We start from the raw sequence: 18,360 nt of genomic DNA, 5'->3' as shown, positions 1-18,360 counted from the left end.
ATAATTACATAACCTTTTCTAATTTTTTTTTCCAAAGAAGCAGAATGTTTACAACTTGCTCTTGCTATGTATGGAAATGGTTGCATAAATGTGATTTTTAAAAAATAGGTGTTATAATCAGAAGAATTACACAGTAGATATGGCATTTTTTATTTTGTGTAAATTTATGCAAATTATTATTGTGCTTTATTTAGAGCATTGATCTATGTATTCTTTTCCCTTAATTATTGTAGATCTGAATAACTCTACCAGATCTTTTTTCCCTGTGGAATATTTGAATTTAAAGGAAAATTTTCAAAAATCCAATTCTGCTAAATGGCCTCTACCAAGCTGCAAGAAAGCATTCAGAGTTTTTGAAGGTAAGATTTTTAATTTTTGCCTAAATGTCATTCAAACTCAAGTGTAATATTTGAAAATAAGACTCTGATTAATACGTGCCATCGGCAAACAGACAGGTGATTCTTAAAGTAGAGATGAGTTTAATTCTCATGGGTGATTCATAAACAGTGCTCTGAATCTGAAGGTAAACTGCAAACTGTAAAAAGACAATTGTGCTTGTACCTTTTAATTTATTTTTGAATCTTTAATTCTGTACACATTGTCAGGATAGTTTTATATAGCTTCCTTCTTAGAAAAATGTCTGTCTGCATAGTGGAATGAAAAAAAATTACTCTAGTTGAAAAGTTGCTAGTTCTGAGTGTGGTAAATAAAGATGTCTAAAAAGAAAAATCAGAAGAATCAGACTTTTATAAAAGAAGTCAAATAAAAATTTTGAATGATATATATTATTCCATATATAATGCATACGAAATACAGTAATGGGTATGGGTGTTTTCATTTCATTTTCTCTTTATTGTATGAAGAAAACTTAGGCTCTTGTTGCTACTTTAACACTAAACATTTTCAGGATTAACTGATCATGAACTGAACAAATTTAAGTTAGACCATCTAAATGCAGAATTCACTGTTTACACATATTTCCCTGCTTTCAGTCTAATGGCCTTTCTTCACCAGGCCTCATGTAAATTTACTTGTAGTTACTTGTATACACTTTTCATAATGCTAGCTAGCAGATATGCTTTTCCTGTTTGCAGGAGCAGATGGCGTCTAAAAGTATGTGGAAAAAAAAGGACTTGCATTTTATATTCCTTGTATAAGTCTACCCAGGCCTTTGTAAAGGTGACATTTGATAAATTCTGGAACTCTACTTATAAAATCATGTCAAGTGATGTCATAATTTGGTACTGATAATATCAAGAAATGTTCTTGGCCATCAAAAATAGCAGACTTGAAAAATTTGAGAACTCATAGATTATCTTTGGTATTACTCAGAGAAAAAAATGTTGGCAGTACAATGAGGATGAGTATTTACTTTCTCTAACAGGAGTTAATACAGTATGAGTGTTAATGCTGGGCTTATTGGTATATTTTAATGTATATTATGCATGTGACATAGTTCCTTTATGTTTTGTAGTCTTATACAAATTATGCCTTTCATAAATATCTTTCTCAATGTTAAGCATTGTACAAAGCATAAATAAGTAGAAATAAAAGAAAGATCTGGAGACATCATAAAGTTTCAGTATTGTTACACCTGAAAATTTGCCAAAGATAATTTTGAGTGCTGGAATTATGTGTCTCCAAAGTATAGCCTAAAGGTCCCACACTAAATGGGAACATGGTTAAATCTAGTTAATGAGACGCACAACCCACAAAGCTGTCTGAAACTTTGTCTTTGCATTTCTCAAAAAGAGGATTGCTGCCTTGTCTCTCTTCTGACTTTTTATTTCAGTAAAAACTACTGCAGGTTTGTGTGCTTTCAAAATGCAAATATATAGTATTTTCTTCCTGGACTGTTTATTTGGGCTTATATCTAAATTGTACTTGGCAACACCTAAAGTTCTATATTTGGTTTCCATAATTGGTTTTGTTCACTGGCTCAGGACACTGCTCAAACTTAACAGGCATAAAATGCTGAGAATAGTGGCAGCAAAAGTCTTCTGACACTATATTAGATTCCATTGCAAAGGGAAACCCTGATACCACAGAGATCTAAAGGGATAAAGAGGGTACTTAGATTAATTTTCTTTTAATTGAGAACCTAATAGCCTAATAAGATGTTATAATTTCAGAAGTCAAATATAAAGAATGGGAAGAGGAATAGGGTGGGTACATGAGTAGAGTGACTGGAGTGAAAAGGGATGTCATTACAGTGCTTAGAAAGCAATGAAATTTTGCAAATTTGAACATGAAAATAACCACCTCTGTATAGGAGTGCACTGTCAAATACTGCAGTACAATACTGCATTGGCAAAGAAGAAATTCTGTAGCCATGTTAGAAATGCATATGCTCTTTCACTTTCATATCCAGCAGGTCCAGTGTTCATGGAGTATCTGGAAGCTCTTTTCATATTATTCCAGCTTTCATTGTGACAAAACCTCTTCCACAATATAATTTTAATACCACAGATGTAAAAATAGTATACCTTAGCCAGTAAATCACTCATTAGATATGCTAGATAAAATCAGACCTCAGAACTAGATTGGGATATGAGGAGACAAAAGTTACTGTTAGGAAGTTTAGATTATATACAAAATTTATCAGGTTAACTAATTTTGACTTAATGAACATTGCAGGACTGCTAGATAAAATCAAGCACTTCTTTGTCCTTACTTTTTTTCCTGAACTTATTCACTTAGCCAATTATATTTGGTAATCTACATGTGAGTTTTCTTTCATATGAGATTTTCCATAGGGAATGTAGAATTATCTTTTATAATACAAACAACTCTAACTTTTCAGTTCTTATACAAAAAGAAAGAAACTCAGCACTGCAGCACTTTTGAGCTTTACACCGATGAAAATTGCTCCAGATTAGTTTGCCCTTGTATTGCACTGTATTTTTTTCCAATAAAATAATCAACAGAATTCCCACTTGTTTCATAAACATTGCTTATAGTATTGCTGTCTATATGGTGTTTGGTCAAGGATAAGTTAATGATGAAATGAAAATGCTGTTCATGAAGGAAAGCAATTCTTCTTTTCCCATTCAGATTTTTAATACATGGAAAAGTTAACAAACTAATTTTAAATTCCATAAAATATCTTCTGTTTCATATGAGATAAAAAAGATACTATATTAGTTATTCTTTTGAGTACTGACAACTTCAAAAAATTGCAATTTCACAATAGAAAAAACATCTCAATTAATAATTTTCTTAAATAGATTTTATAACAGATAAATAGTGTAGTTTGAACAGAAAAGTTAAATAGCAAGCACACTCAATTGGATCTTATTATCATATATCATAATTGAATAACTTAAGCGTGGCCTTTGTATGCCATTAAAGTGGAATTGCATTCTGTAAGAGCTGTACAGTCAAAGGAAGTTCACCAACAAAGGGTAGGTCCCCAAAAGTAATTTGATACAGAAATGTGAGCTAAAATAAGAGATTAGAATAATTTAAATTGCAAATATGATACTTAATTTGACATTGACTTTGGTGTAATCAAGTGCAGAAATTAAAAATGACTGAGACATTTAGTACACTGTGCCTAGAAGTGTTATTTCTAAAGCTTTTGCATAAATCTGAGGTAGAAATACATTGCAGAGATAAAGGATAAAGTAGTCAGGATAATGATGATTGCATTGTAGATAGATGCTGGCTGCCTGCATGTAGAGTAAGGTTGTAGAGATGACTCAAGAAAAGTAGAAGTAGGTGCTCAGAGCTGCAGAAGGGGATTATGGAACCTCTGAGTTACAGCCTTTGGTTAGTATTTGGAATCATAATTATTCCTAGGCTAATAGGAATCCCCTCCATCTGTTAATGTTGCTGATGTTTTATATAAAACTTGGCAATTAAATTGAAAGTCTAGTTAAAAATAGAATGTTTGCTTCTATCTTTTCAAATGTTTAATCTAGAAAACATTCCTCCAGTGTTGTATACGATGAAATCTGTGCAGATTCTTTCCTAATCTCACATCTTTAGGTACTTAAAAAAAATATTGACTTCTGCATCAGGATTGCAATAGAGTGTTTTCCAAGCCTACTAAAACCTGGTGAAAATTACCATCACTTCAGTAGGTCACATCTGCTATGACCTTTTATGTAATCATTCTCTAGAGAAAATGGTGCACCATTTCCTTTAGAGAAAGCTTTTAATAATGCCAGTTGTTAAATTTCTTTGTATCTCTGTCTTTAAAATAGGGGTACAATACTAAAATTTACTTTCTTGATTCAAGATTCTTCTTATCGTGATTTCAGTTTGATAGGCAAAAAAGGCAGGATGTTGGAAACAAAAAATGTACAAGTTTTAAGTTGAATCTTCTTTGTTTAAAATAACCAAATAAAGGGATACTGGTTTTCAAGTTCAGATAACTGTGATCTACTGAGAAGGAACAAGACAGGTGTTACTGAAAATAGAAGGTGCAGTTTCATTTTAGCTATAAAGAGTAATGCTGGCAGAAGGCTCCCAGAATAATCCTTATTTTGGACTATTCTTCTCAAGTTCTTCTAATCCATCCCATCAGGGTCACCCAGAGCGCATGACTCAGGAACTCATCCAGCTGGGTTTTGAATATCTCTGGAGAGGGAGGCTGTACCTCCCTGGGCAGCCTGTTTCAGTGTTCTGCCACCTTCAACACAAAGTTCTTCCTCATGTTGAGGTGGAACTTCTTGTGTTTTAGTTCATGGCCATTGCTCTTTTCCCAATCTCTGGAAACCACTGAACAGTCGGGCAGCATCCTCTTGAAACCCACTTTTGGGATATTTATATATGTTATTGATCTTCCCTCTCAGCCTTCTCCTCTCTAGACTAAATGGGCCCAGCTCTCTCTGCCTGTCTTCACAAGATTCCTCAGTAGGGCTTGTCAAAGTTAATTTGCATAAATCCATTTGTCACAAAATGCATTTGCGATCTGCAGTCTTCACATAAAGTGAATTTTCTGCCTAAAAAAGACACACTTCACTGGAAAGTGTTTTCTCAGTGTCTGCTAGGCTTATAGTACACTAATACAGAAAAGACAGAATCCAAACCTGCTGGTTGAGTGTCTTAGGTCAGCTCCACTGATGGCCACTTCGTCATTTTACTGATTTGTCAGCACTTGGGCCCTAACTCTTGTACCTATTTTCCTTGCCCACAAGTTCTGTCAGCTCCTGCTGGTAAAAAATGCAAGACTGATTTCTTGATTCCAGAGTCCCCCTTGGGTCCCATAGAGTGACTATGCACTAAATAGCCTTTATGCTTCTCCTCTGCATCTTGCCCAGTAGAAGTCAATCTGAAAGGAAAAGAAAATGGAAGGGAAGCTTTAAAATTAAAAGGTCTTTGCTATAGAGAAGTTTTAAACTTCAGCTTCATGGCTGCCACTTCATTCCCTGTTACTTTGCCAACAGTGTTAGAACAAAATATTGTGTATCAGTAGCCTTGTTTATATTTTAATCTGTTTTGCAGAGGCTGTTCTTTAGGGACTCCTTCAGAGCCACATTCTCATTGAAAAGGATGTTCCAGTCCTAAAGAGTGCCTCCAGCACTAGCCTGTGTAGGAAAGTAATTTACTACTCAGAAATTATGGTTGCTGACTTGTCTCTATTGGTTCATCAATGCACTGGAGGGAATCAAATTCTGTCTAATTTGTATGTGTCATCAGGATTGCTTGTTTCCATTGAACCATGGTACTGTAGGCTACCAGTATTCCTGGTGTGGCAGGAATATTGGTAGCTGTAATTATGCAGCACCAAGGGTTGTGCTAGGATGGCCATGGCAAAAATGGATGGATTAGATTGGCATCTTTAGTTCTGCTAGGCAGCCAAGTGTTCATGCTGGTCAGTGAGACAAACTAAGAACATCTTGGACCTCCTATGGAGCCATGGCCCACAGCTGTACCAGAGACACCCAAATTACCTTGTAGAGGTGTTAGAGGTATCAGGGTTTTCACTCTGCAGCTTACAATTCCTAAAAACTTTTAAGGTCCTTTTCTAAAGATGCTTGATAAAATATAGCTGTGTTCAGGATAAGAGGGAAAGTCCTTTGAAGCATTAATAGCCAGTTAAAAGATGCCAAACAAAGAATACAAATATATGATTATTTTTTCTCACTGAAGATATATCATATGGATCCTGTATGGGTCTAAATTACAGCTTGTATTATCCAGCATATTTTTTACAAGATATGAAGATGTAAGATTTGCTTACAGTATGAAATATTTGGGATAATAAAAATTAAAACCAAGTGCAATCAGTGGCAGGAGACTATCTTGGAACCTAGTGTTCTTCAGCAATGTTTACATTGTTTTCTTTTCATCGCAAAACAAGGTAGCTAGCAGGAAGGGTACAGAAAAGATAAAAGAGAAAGTCAGTTTTAAATTGTTTCCTGATGAGGATTATGTAAATAGACTAGAATACTTCACACAAAGAAACAGATTACTAAAAGAGGGGGGATGATTGCCGTAATTAAGATCACGAAAGGCATGACAGAAGTGTATGTATGCTGCTGTTATTCACTGTCTCATCATAAAAGAACTAAAACTCTGCAAAAGAATTAAGAGACATTAAATAAAATTATCATTACCCCAAAGCATGGGTTCAAATAATGACAGATTCTTGTTCCTGTTAAACTCAAAGGTACCACATTTGTCTGCAGAGATCATGGAAATGCAAGTCCCTGGGACTGAGAGGGAAAAGTGTTGCAATATGCTTGCCTTGTGCTTACTTTTTTTCAATCCTGACCATTTCCTCATAGTCTGACTTGTCAGGAAAAGAATGATAGGGTAGGAAGACCTTTAGACTACTCAGTATGCCTGTTTTATAAGATGTTCTACAGTTTGATAAAATAGTGTCTTTCATTATGATTTTATTTACGCCATCATAAAAGGGTTCTATTTTATTTATTTATTAAATAAGATCACATAAATATTTACTATTTGCCTTCTAGAGACTACTGAAAACAATACATAATCTTTGTTTAACCACGTTGGGTAAACTTTAAATTATTAATTTTTTAAAGTGGTAGTCTTTCATTACAGAATTTGTTTAGAGCATAAAATATCTCTTGATTTTAATATTTATGTTTTGTGTAAAGTTCTGCTGTGATTAGTTCAGGTTCAGATTGGTCTCTATGAACAAGAAAAAGGAAAGATGCCTTTTTTCTTCACCAATGACAGGAAATAGCAAGTATTTTTTATGTGTTTTAGTGGAAGTGGAGAATAATCCTTGCCAGCTACCCAAGAAGAATAGGGAATAGGGAAAAAATTATTATATTATATTCTTAATTAGCTGTTAGCTATACTGTTACTGTTAGCTATAGCTGTTAACTATTATGTTTAATAAATTTTATGTTGTGCATTCTTCCCCAGCGCTGAAATGCATGACCTAGAGAGCAGTTTGTACTCATGTAACCACTAAAGAATTTCAACTCTGCTGGTGTAAATATATCTTAAATTAAAAGTTAAGTTTGCCTGGTGTTCAGTCCGTTTATTTGATACCTCACAGAAACTCTGTTTGCTACATAATAATTTTTGGTTGCTAATGGATGGTAGATGTATCAGTTGGCTTCATCGCTGTCTGTGAGTGGATAGGGAAGAAAGGACAGCCACATACAGTGTTTTTCCTGCCTAATATGCTGTGATTACTACTTCATACACCTGTACCAGTGACAGATAACTCTGTACCCATTCCAAAGCTGGACATAAGCAAAAATTCACTTTGATCCTGGAGTATTTCTTGGACAGAAATCTGACAAGATTTTTGGAAGAATGTGGTGCTTGCACAGCATAATTGTAAAAAGATAGGCAACATTTTTTAGGCAATACAGAGTTGTGGAGACCCTTTAAAGTGAAGACAAAAGCTGACATTTTGATTTGATGAAGGACAAAAGAAGAACCATGAAAGCACTCAAGGTGATGAATGAGAATAATAAACACTAAAATGTGATAATATTTTAATTAGTCTAGAGCCAGACTAGCCATACCTTCTTAAAGAAGCCAGAGATTTGCAAACAACAGAGCAGATTCAGGAGCTTTGGTGAATATACTTACTGAGTAGATAAAATTGAATGTTTGAAATTGCATCAGGAAAAATCAGAGATAAAAACCATTGCACAATTAAAAAAGGACTAAAGGAAGGAATTTTTAACAGTTCATAAGCATTTTCTTTTTATTTCAAATTACTTCTTTCTAGTTAACTTTTTAATAAACCTGCTTTGTGAAAATTTATTTTTAATTTTATGTTGAACAACTATGAAGGCTTTTTAGACAGCTCATTCTGTGAAGTCTTGGCTAACTTCCTAAAAACTGGTTAACTACTGTCATCATCAGAAAACTTTCAGTTCAGGAAAACTGTGCCAGCTTTCTAATAATATAATTTTGTACTTTGAATTTTTTCATTATCCGGAGGAACATTTCTTTTATTTGCTCAGATGGGAAATAGAAATTTTGAGTATTGACAATAGCTAAAACTGAACATGCCTTTTTAAAAGACAGATGCATGGGTCCAAGAAAGGTAATTCACGAGTTTCTCCAGAGAAATTACGGGACTCGTGTTGCCAGATTTGCAGATGAACTGAATGTTTTGTGCAAATGCACAGAGCCATGTCTTACAGAGGGGTGTGGTGAGGCATGCCTATTACGGGTATTCCTTCTGATCTCTGCCATCACACTGCCCCTGTCTTAGGAGAAGTAAGGACAATTCATTAATTTATTTTAAAGAGAGTATTTACATTACTATTATCTACTGTTATCACTGACACTGTCTTAAAACATTAAAGCCTTAAGCACTGAAACGGTTTTAACAGTAGTTAAAAAACTCTGCAAAGTATCTTGTTAAATCATCATTAGTATTAAATATTATGCTTTGAAAAAAATACAGCAATCATGCAGGTTACAAAATAATAATCTAGAGAAAATTAAGCATCATGCCAAGTATCATTTGCATCAAAGACAAGAAACAATATGACATATTTTTTTAATGCTATTCTGTACTTATTCAGTCATCTCTTATTATATAAGAAGTCTACCTATCAATATCGATAGTGTTTGCTTCTCTATATATTGTGAGGTAGCAGTCTGTACAAACAGAGCCTAAAGGGATGTAAGTACTTAGTGAGGGAAGAATGAAGCTAGAGGTAGCCAATGCCATTAGAGCAATATGACACAAACAGGGGAAGGCTTTTGTGATGATAACTTAGCAAGAGTTGCTGGCAGCTGAAATACAGTATTTGGTCATCTGGGAAGATGACAAATACAACATGATGTACAGAAACGTTCAGTGGTAAAATGTAGGAACAGCAGGAGAGAGATGAATGATGTTGATGATGAGTAAGAGATTAGATAGAATGGAAGAGAAGCAGAAAGTAGATTAAAAATAAGATGAAATCTCATTGAATTAAAATATTCAGAATACTTTTTAAAATTATTTTTTCATATAGATTATTGATGCACATAACCGCAGAAGCAGAAACAATCTCAAGTTGCTGTTTGAAATACCCTGGTTTTTATTGTCTGTATGGTCATGCTAAAGAGAGAAATTGTCCACAAGTTAAATTCACTGTTAAGATACAATTTATTTACAAACAAATGTGAACAAAAGTCATTACAACTCCCCCTCCTGAAGGCAAATGTATTAAAATTACCATAACTGTAATTTGTATGTCATCAATATACATGTACAAGTCTTACCTTTAAAATCAAAGTAAGACATTTTATGGTCTAGAATGTGTGCAACCTATGCATTTGGATCTCTATGACATGCGTATGAGACCATGCAGCTTCATTCCTTGATATCATTCCTCGACTGTTACATAATATTCTGACTGTTTGGTACTTTTTGTGTTATGATTTGGGGGAAGAAAGAAAAAGCAAACAGGTAATTCACCTAGTTACTTAAAAAAAAAAAGATCTGCATCCTGACTATCTTCCAAAATTCCTTCAAGTCTCCCAAAGTCAAGTGACTTTTACACTGAGATATGTGAATTAATTACTCCCATTTTAGTACGTATCCTAGCAGTTGAGCTAGCCAAGTGGCTTCTATTTGTGAGTATTGATAATTATAGAATAATCACAGATGATTATGTTTTCTGTGATAATAATCACAGGCTGAGCATGTTTTCTAAGGTCATTATGCCCTCCCACAGTCCTCTCGTTTCTTGATTCCGTTATTTTCAGGAAAATAAACAGCCCAAGAAAGAAATTATGAGTTCTACTTTTTCTTTGAATTTCTGAGAGGGACTGGACACAGTAGCTATTGAATAATTTTCATAAAATTGGTAAATAGATTTCTTATTTAATAAAGAGTTAGATATTTAGTTATGCAGAATAGCCAATGTAAAATGTGTATGCATGCATTTAATGTGGCTTTATGGCTTTTGGCATTAATTTTCAAACTTACTCATTTTCTTTTCTCACAATCTGCTTATTTTTCACAATATACAAGCTAACTTCATGGGTTCATATTTTAATTTGTAAAAGCTGAATTTTTTATCTATAAAATAGCAAGAGATAACTGTCTTCCAACTTTTTATCTCTTTATTTGCTTAGTATTCTGAACATCACTGTTAACTGGTAAAGGGATGCTGTATTTTTTTCTTAGAATTCAAACTAATAGTAGGAATGTGCAAAAAACTTCACTTATAAATAATTCTCACTGAAATCTGACAAGCTGTATGAAGATCTTATATTTATTTCCACTCTAGAGTAAAACCACCAAATTTGTCAAGTGAAAATAGTTGTAATTGTGATGGAATGCAATTTACAGTATTTCACAGAGGAAAAAGTCCAAATGAAAAGTAGTCACTGTCCTAAAGGCCTGAGAGATGTTAATTTAAGGTATTGGCCATAAATGATCCAAAGAAATGCCAAATTCAAGTATGGCTTTTATGTATTGATTTGTAATCAATAACTTTAAATTCTGTGTTTATTTTGTTTACACACCTCTGAAGAAAAACTCTGAGATTAGCTACCAAAAAAATTGTACTTATAATTTTGAAAATAATATGGGAAGTTAGAGCTGTATGAAATAAATATTTTTAAGAACTGTTATTGCCATTGGAACCTCTATACATTGCTTTGGTTGGGGTTTTTTATCCTTTCGATTTTGTATATTTCTGGTTCATTTTGTTGCATTCTCTTCTCAGATCCACAAAGGATTTATAAAGTTTTAAGAGAGGGGAGATTATTCTTAGATATGAATCCCGATAGTTTTGCTAATACCCAACAGCAAGAAGCATTGTTTGGCTGGTGCTTGATTCTGTAGGATTGACATTTTTGCAAGCCTTTTGTTTTGACAAATGACGTGTACATCATTGACACTTCCACAGTTTGGGATTTCTACATAGTTTTGTCTGTAGCATGTTGTTCTTCTTTTTGTATTAAATGCCTTGTGAAAGTCACAAAGCAGACATCTAGCTGTAACAGTGGTTCCCAGCTCTGCCTTATGGAAAGGAGTGTCCCTTATGGAATCAAGTCTTGTGTCCCATATGAAAGGCTTCAGGGCATGGCATTTTCAGATTTTCACAGTAACTGATTGCTTATCTAGACTCTTTCAGATAGGGGTCTTTGACACCTTTAAAAAGCAATATCTGTGTGTTTCTCACTAAATTGCCTGCATGCAACTGATTTATTCATGTGCAGAGGCCATCAGTATATCATATGCACAGTGAGTTCAATAAATCACATTTTAAGCATGCACAAATTACTGCTTCAACACGACTTACCTCTCTGAGACTGCAATAGAATTTAACACTTAAACCAAAAGCCCAGCAAAAGTCTATAACTGGTAAGACAGACAACATAGTGAAAGTAAAAATGATTTCAGGAAAGGAAGATACATTTGGTACTAAGGTACAAATGTACCTTAAGTACATTTTACATCCAGGTTTTCTAGAGCCCAACAGCTGTCAAAAAGTAGGACTTGGATTTTGGGGATGGAAAAGAAAAGGAGAGATGTTTAAGCTGTCATGTAAGTCATGGGTATGAGGTGCTGGCAGCCAGCAAGAGACCACAGATAATATTAGAAGGGCAAGAGGAGTGAAATATGCAAGGACAGCAGAGAGAAAGTGAGAGGAAAGTAAGAGCAGGATAGTGAGGGAGATTTGGAAATATGATTTTGCTGTGGAAAAGGCCTTGGAAGATGATAGTAGAAGTTTTAACGTAGAAAGCTGAAGGTTCTGGTATGCATCCTGGAGAAAGAAAAGTTTGTAATTTGATATGACTCTCTCTAGATAAAAACTTCTGAGACAACATGTGTGTGGAGCTGAAATAATGAGGCAAGAGGGTGATAAGGTTCAAGCTTTTCATGCAGAAGAAGTGGATCTCTGGATCTGAGAAGGATGGTGGTTTCATTAAAGGGCCTTAGTTTGGGGAAGGAACTGGATATTTTGGGAACTTGAATTTCAGTGGAGAGCTTGAGACTGAAAGCTTGGGGCATGAGATGAGAAGTTAATGAGACATGCTTGCAGTCATTCACACAGAATAAGTGCTGCCCTCTCATAAACCTTTCTAGCAATATATGATTTTTCTTTCTTGGAAATACAAATCTCACAGCTCATCTTAACTAGAAAATCTTGCAATTTAGCTATTATGTTAGCCTAATCAGAATATAATGCCTCTTGATGTGTGTATGGGAGAAAGCTGGCATTTATGCAAGAAGTTTGGGATGATACCTTGTTTGTCAAAGCATGAAAGTAACATAAAAACACCTGTATACTTGAAAAATTATAGAATACTTGGAAATTTTTGTTCTTTTCCTCCATGTACTCATCAAGTCTGCCAGTGACAACAAATTGGAAGACTCAGTGGTGGGGCTGCTATTCAGACAGGACAAGAAGTTGGAGAAATGCAGGTGCTGCATCAGACAAAGATCCTTTTGCCAGGCACCTCAAAAAGAAAAACAGACCCAAGTAGGAGATGGAAAATACAGTGTAAAAGAGCACATAGCAACTCAAACTGAGACCTTGTCAGAATGACACAGTGGTCTGTGTAAAGTGATACATATACAGCTGGTAAAATTTATAGTGATATTAAATTATTCACTTCACTAACGACAGTAAATTTGAACTTGACAACTAACAGTTCTTTTGATCTGTGACCTGGAGATAGCAACAGAAGACATTTTCATCAGGCCTGCAGAGAACAGCAAAGTTAAGGACAGATTGATAGACTCAACACAGGGCTACCATTCAGAGATACATTGACAAGCTGTAGAAATGTTCTGGAAGGACTCTGAAATTCAAAAAGGACAAATGCTGAGACCGGCACCTGGGAAGGAAGAGTCCTTGGCAATGAGAGAGGTTGTGCACTGAAAGCCTGAGGACAGATCTCTGGAAAGAGCCTGGGCATCCTGGTGGAGAGCAAGCTGTGGGTGAGCTGGAAGTATGCCCTGGCAGTGAAGAAAGCCAGCAGCATCCTGGGCTTTGTGAACAGGAGTAGGATATATGAAAAACTGTGGACGAAGCTTTTATCCCCTACTGCTCAACACTCCACATCTAAAATCCTGCAGTTTTGCCTTCCTCCCTTGTACAGGGAAGACAGCAGTAGACTGGAGCAGGTTTAGCAGAGTGACCCAGGTTTGGCTGGGATGCTCAGAGGCCTGGAGAACCTGACCCGGAAGGAGAGGCTGAAAGAACTGGCTTCTTCAGTCAGGGAAAGGGTAGGCTTTGGGGAGGATCTTCAGTCAGCCTTATCATACCTCTAAGGAGACCACCAAGAGGACAGACCACCTGTTCACAGTGTTCCGTGGCAAGTGGATGAGCATTAAGGCATATGAAGAGTTCAGATTGCAAGGAAAACATTTTCACTATGAGGACAGTCAGGTGAACACAGAGGCATTAGTCATCTCCATAATGCATATTATTCACTGTAGTGTGCTGTAAATCAGCTATTGCCATTTTAAAAAAGACATTTGGATAATACTGGGGTTAATTTTTTGAAAACATTTCATGCACAGCCACAATAAAAAGGTAAACAGGAATAATAACAAAATGTTTTGTCATTGTCTGGATTTGTGGTGATCCCACACCTCAAATTTTGCACATAATTTTAGATTACATCATCTCAGAGAAAAATAAAGGAGGGTGAAGCATAATGTGGAAAGGATAGTCTGAAGTTTTGAAGCTTTTTCCATACAAAGAAAATTCAAAAGTTCTTTTGTTTGGAAAGCATATTAGAGAAAACAGATACTAGAGATCTGTAAAATTATGAATGGCATAAAGATGTTGTAGAAAAGATTATTCCCTGTCACTCAGAGGCATTCTTGCATTAGCAATTATATCAGCTATAATAGAGCACAAAAATTGATGCTGTGAGGTCAGATGTCCACATTTGCATGTGAAGCAACTTGTAGTCCCAAGGGCTAAATGCCCATTAGTGGTTGAAGCACATTACTGGAACACTTCTGAGCTCTAAGAGCTCATCTTCTGTTTCTAGTGTTACCTGAAAGGAAAACAATTTATTTACTCCAAAACTGCTCCACCAAGGGACATAAAGTACAGTAAATGGAGTCAGTGTGAGATCTGGTTCACAAGCATGCATAGACACGTGCAATGCTGTTTTAACACATTGTTCTGGAAACAACTTCCAAAGATCTAGCTCACTAAGCTGCCAGGTGCTGCAAGGGCACATATGGGAAGGTCTCAGTCTATACTTGCATTTTTTCCTCACAGTCTTTCAATAGCTCTTCTCATCCATGCAGAAAGAAGAGTGCCAAAATTATGTACTTTGGTATATCTGATAACCTCAGAACACTTGTTCATACATAATTTAATTTTACGCAAGCACTTTTAATGTAAATGGTTATTGTAGCTTGCATATTATTCATTTGGGAACATTTTTAGAGTAAAATTTTCTATCTTGTACCTTCTATTTTCTAATTTTAAAAAAGTAGGTCAACTTATAAAATTGAGAGGATATTTTCTTTTTTTGTAGTTTTATTTAGTGCTTTGCTAGTACTTCATAGAAGGTTGCAAAGTGCAACAGATGTGCCTACTGATGCTTACTGAAAACCTTTTTGGTTTGCACACTTTGGTGCATATAAAAGTGTGATTTGCACAAAACGTTGTTTTTGTTATCTAGTAACAGGTTCCCACTAACAGTCTGCCAGACTTTGCCAGCACTGTGCATGCATATTCATGTGACTTCAGTAGAAGTTCTTGTTCAGAGTGTAGCAACACAGGCATATGCAAGAAAGTTAAATAAAATATATTTTTTGCACAAATACATGCCCATACATTAATTATTTGGGGACTATATTGTTTGGGGATTGAAATCATGTATGATAGGATTTTTTTTAAGTAGTAGAAAAATACATTAAAAGATGATTGGTGCTCCCTCAGGTCTTCTGTTTCATAATTCAAACCCCTACTCTATGTTGCTGTTCAGTTTTTGAGGAGCTCTACAGCTCTCAGCTTTTATCTGCAGATGGTTAAGAAATGTGGTTTACACTCTAGCTGGAAATACAAAAGGTATTTTTCTGTTCAGAAATTATTAAAGAATACAGAATGCATCATAAAAATTTCTCCTTCCATGAAAACAGAAGAAAAATCCAGAGTACAACAGTCCTTTATCAGAATCGGACAGATTTTCTGCCTTTGCAACACAGCTCCCAGGCTCTTTTTTGTGCCACAGCCTACTGTTTGACACAGCTGCACAGACTCTTCTCCAAACTCATGTCTTGGCATAGGGAAGAGGTCTGCTTCCACAGTACCTCTCTTGCTACTTGGAGAAGTCTGGGGGACAATGAAGAGAACAGACCTTTTGGCAGGACCCCACACTCAGGCCATCTTGGAGACACAGGATTTTTACTTCCACTTGACTTGTTTGCATCTGCCTATATATTTTTAAGGTGTTATCAGCGTAGAAACAGTGATTTAAAAATTGAATTTTCACCTGGTATGCATTATATTAAACATAATGAGCATTATATTAAAGCAAGCACAATTCATTTAGAAGATTTATTTATTTTATCTTTGAAAGATAATCTCAGATTCTAGTAAAAAGGAATTCAAATGTGTATCAACTGTTGAACTATGTAGGTACAGATCTGGATATTTTTGATTACCGAAGAATTCAGAATCCATCTTAGGGAACCCATTTTAGCCAATTACTGAAGATTCATTACAGTATATGGAGCCTTTCACTTCTAGATCACTAAGTCAAACTCAGTGAAAGAAGGCACCAAAAGAGAGGTGCTCATAAATCTGGATAACTTAAGCAGATATCATTACTTTATTATGGTAGAGAAATCCATATACAAACAAACAAACATATTATTTTCTAGACGTGGAACACAGAGTTACTTTTTAAGGAACACAGTGTTACTTTTTAAATCCTTCAAAATCAATTCCAAAGATAGCTTCTTGTCCAACAAAGTGATGAAATTTAGCAGTGAGGTGTGAGATTTCCCGCTTCTATTTGTCTTTTTGATAACTGGAGGAAGGAGTGTTAACTTTTTTTGCTAGTCAATCTGGTTCTTTTTAAAAAGATTTTTATCTCCTTGTCTGTTTTTCAGCAGGTTTTCGAAGGCGCTCAAATACTGTGACCAGGAGGCATTTCCCACATGCTGCTCACAGGATGGACTTCATGGACTTCGAGGATGATAGCCGTGGATGGCGGTTTGATATGGACTTGGTGATCATATACATTTATTCAGTCAACTGGATAATAGGATTTATTGTTTTCTGTTTCCTTTGTTATTTCTTTTTCCCTCTTTAGGCTGTAGAAATAACAGTTAAGGAAAATGAGAGTCATAGGAACAGAAAAATTGTGAATAGAAAAATATTGAAAAAAGGTTAAAATGTTTGATACTGCATTTTTATCATTCAGAATTGGAATAGACTGCATCAAGCATGCTGTGCAGCTGTTCGTTACTTCTATATGTGACAAAGTACTTGAGTTTGGTTACAAATGTAATGTGAAATCCACATCATACTTCATTCAGTGGGAGTTTTGCCTTTGGGAAATTTTGATGGGAAAAGAATTTACCCCTAATTTATAAAATGATTACTCTGTAGAAGTACTCCCAGTTTTTAGGGGAAGTCTGTGTGCTACAAAAGAATGTAATCTATAGAGTCATTTAGGGGTTTCACTCTGTGTTGACACACTTCACTCACTCATTGGTGCTTCAATTCCTCATACATAAAAGCAATAAAGATGCTTCCCATTTTTACTCAGATCCTTTGGGAGCAGAAGTGCTGTACCATGCATTGCGCAGATATTCATCAGAACTATTTCAGTGCCATGATCCAAATCCTGGAAAATTTTGACAACTGATAGACCTGTCAGCATTCCACTGTGATAGTTTGAGCCTATTAACCAAAAAGAAAAATTACACTGCAGTGTGCTGCCAGTTCATCTTCTCTGCAAATATTAATCAAAAGGAATCAACTAACAATCACAAGTTCTGCACAGTAAGAAGACCATTTTTGTGCAGATTCCCACTGTAGCACCATACCTTTTTTACCCATTCAGATGAGTGTGTTTGGATCCAGCAAGACTAATGGAGGGCAAGCAGCAGGCCTGTTGGCTATGATGCTGTTAGACACTGACCCAAATAAACACTGGAGACAGAAGCATTCTCCAGTATAAGAAATCAGTATCATTATTAAATTGCTGTAAAAATTGAGGATACTTTTAAATGTGGATTTTATGTCTCATGAGACCGGACATAAGAGGGCACAGTATTTATTTGCACCTTTCTTGTGAAACTATTCTGAAGCACTTTGTAGTTACTCTAAATAAAAATTGATGAGTTACAGTACCAAACTGCAACCAGTTCAACAATAATTCCAGACTTGCTATTTACACAGTATTTTTAAGAGGAAGAGCATCTATTAAATTATAGTACAAGATACTAGAAATGAATGTGGGAATCAGGTTTGAAGAATGGCACACAGTAGTTTAGGGTTTTACTTTTCAGGGAGGTACAAGGAAGTTTTTATTTCTAGTGGCATGACTCTTCAAAGTACACTGTACTTTCATCTAGAAAAGCATGTGAGTGTAGGTATATTGTCCCTCTAGTATCAGAATTTGTGTGGGAGACCTGTGGTTTTTTCAGTAGGTGGTGTACTCCCCTGTTCTAGCAGAGAACAAGGAGAAATATGTTGTGGAAGGTGCCATCTGCCAAATGTGATGGAATGAAGTCAGAGTTTTATTAAGAATGATCTTATATTCCTTTACTGGAGCAGCTCCAGCATGGTCAGCCTCTTGCAGGCTATGAAGAGATCCGGAAAAGAAACTTTCACTTAATCTGAAAATCAGCAGTAAATCAACTACAAATATTTCATTTCTAACAGGCTGCATAAAACAATCTTTTCAAGAACATATGAGTAGAACTAAAAATTACAAAAACTACACTGATTAGACTAAATAATCTGTTGT

The 18,360-nt window shown here is 35.4% G+C and overlaps 1 protein-coding gene across 4 annotated transcripts in view; it reads left to right on the top strand.

Moving 5' to 3' along the window:
• Positions 1-17,617, top strand: part of RNF180 (ring finger protein 180) — a 68,109-nt gene extending 50,492 nt beyond the window's left edge. For 2 of the 4 annotated variants that reach the window (XM_054288313.1, XM_054288298.1), the window contains 2 exons: positions 234-359; positions 16,493-17,617. In XM_054288313.1, the coding sequence (XP_054144288.1) occupies positions 234-359; positions 16,493-16,695 (329 nt within the window). In that variant the 3' untranslated portion in view covers positions 16,696-17,617. The remainder of the gene's footprint in view (positions 1-233; positions 360-16,492) is intronic. The other 2 variants (XM_054288304.1, XM_054288321.1) reach the window with 2 other exon arrangements.
• Positions 17,618-18,360: the final 743 nt, after the last annotated feature.

This window comes from Melozone crissalis, unplaced genomic scaffold (genome assembly GCF_028551555.1).
Source record: "Melozone crissalis strain CALT ecotype California unplaced genomic scaffold, PUWL_Pcris_2 ptg000005l_1, whole genome shotgun sequence".
Taxonomy (NCBI): domain Eukaryota; kingdom Metazoa; phylum Chordata; class Aves; order Passeriformes; family Passerellidae; genus Melozone; species Melozone crissalis.
The sequence above is the reverse complement of the archived record's forward strand: the minus strand, read 5'-3'. Positions and strand labels throughout refer to the sequence as shown.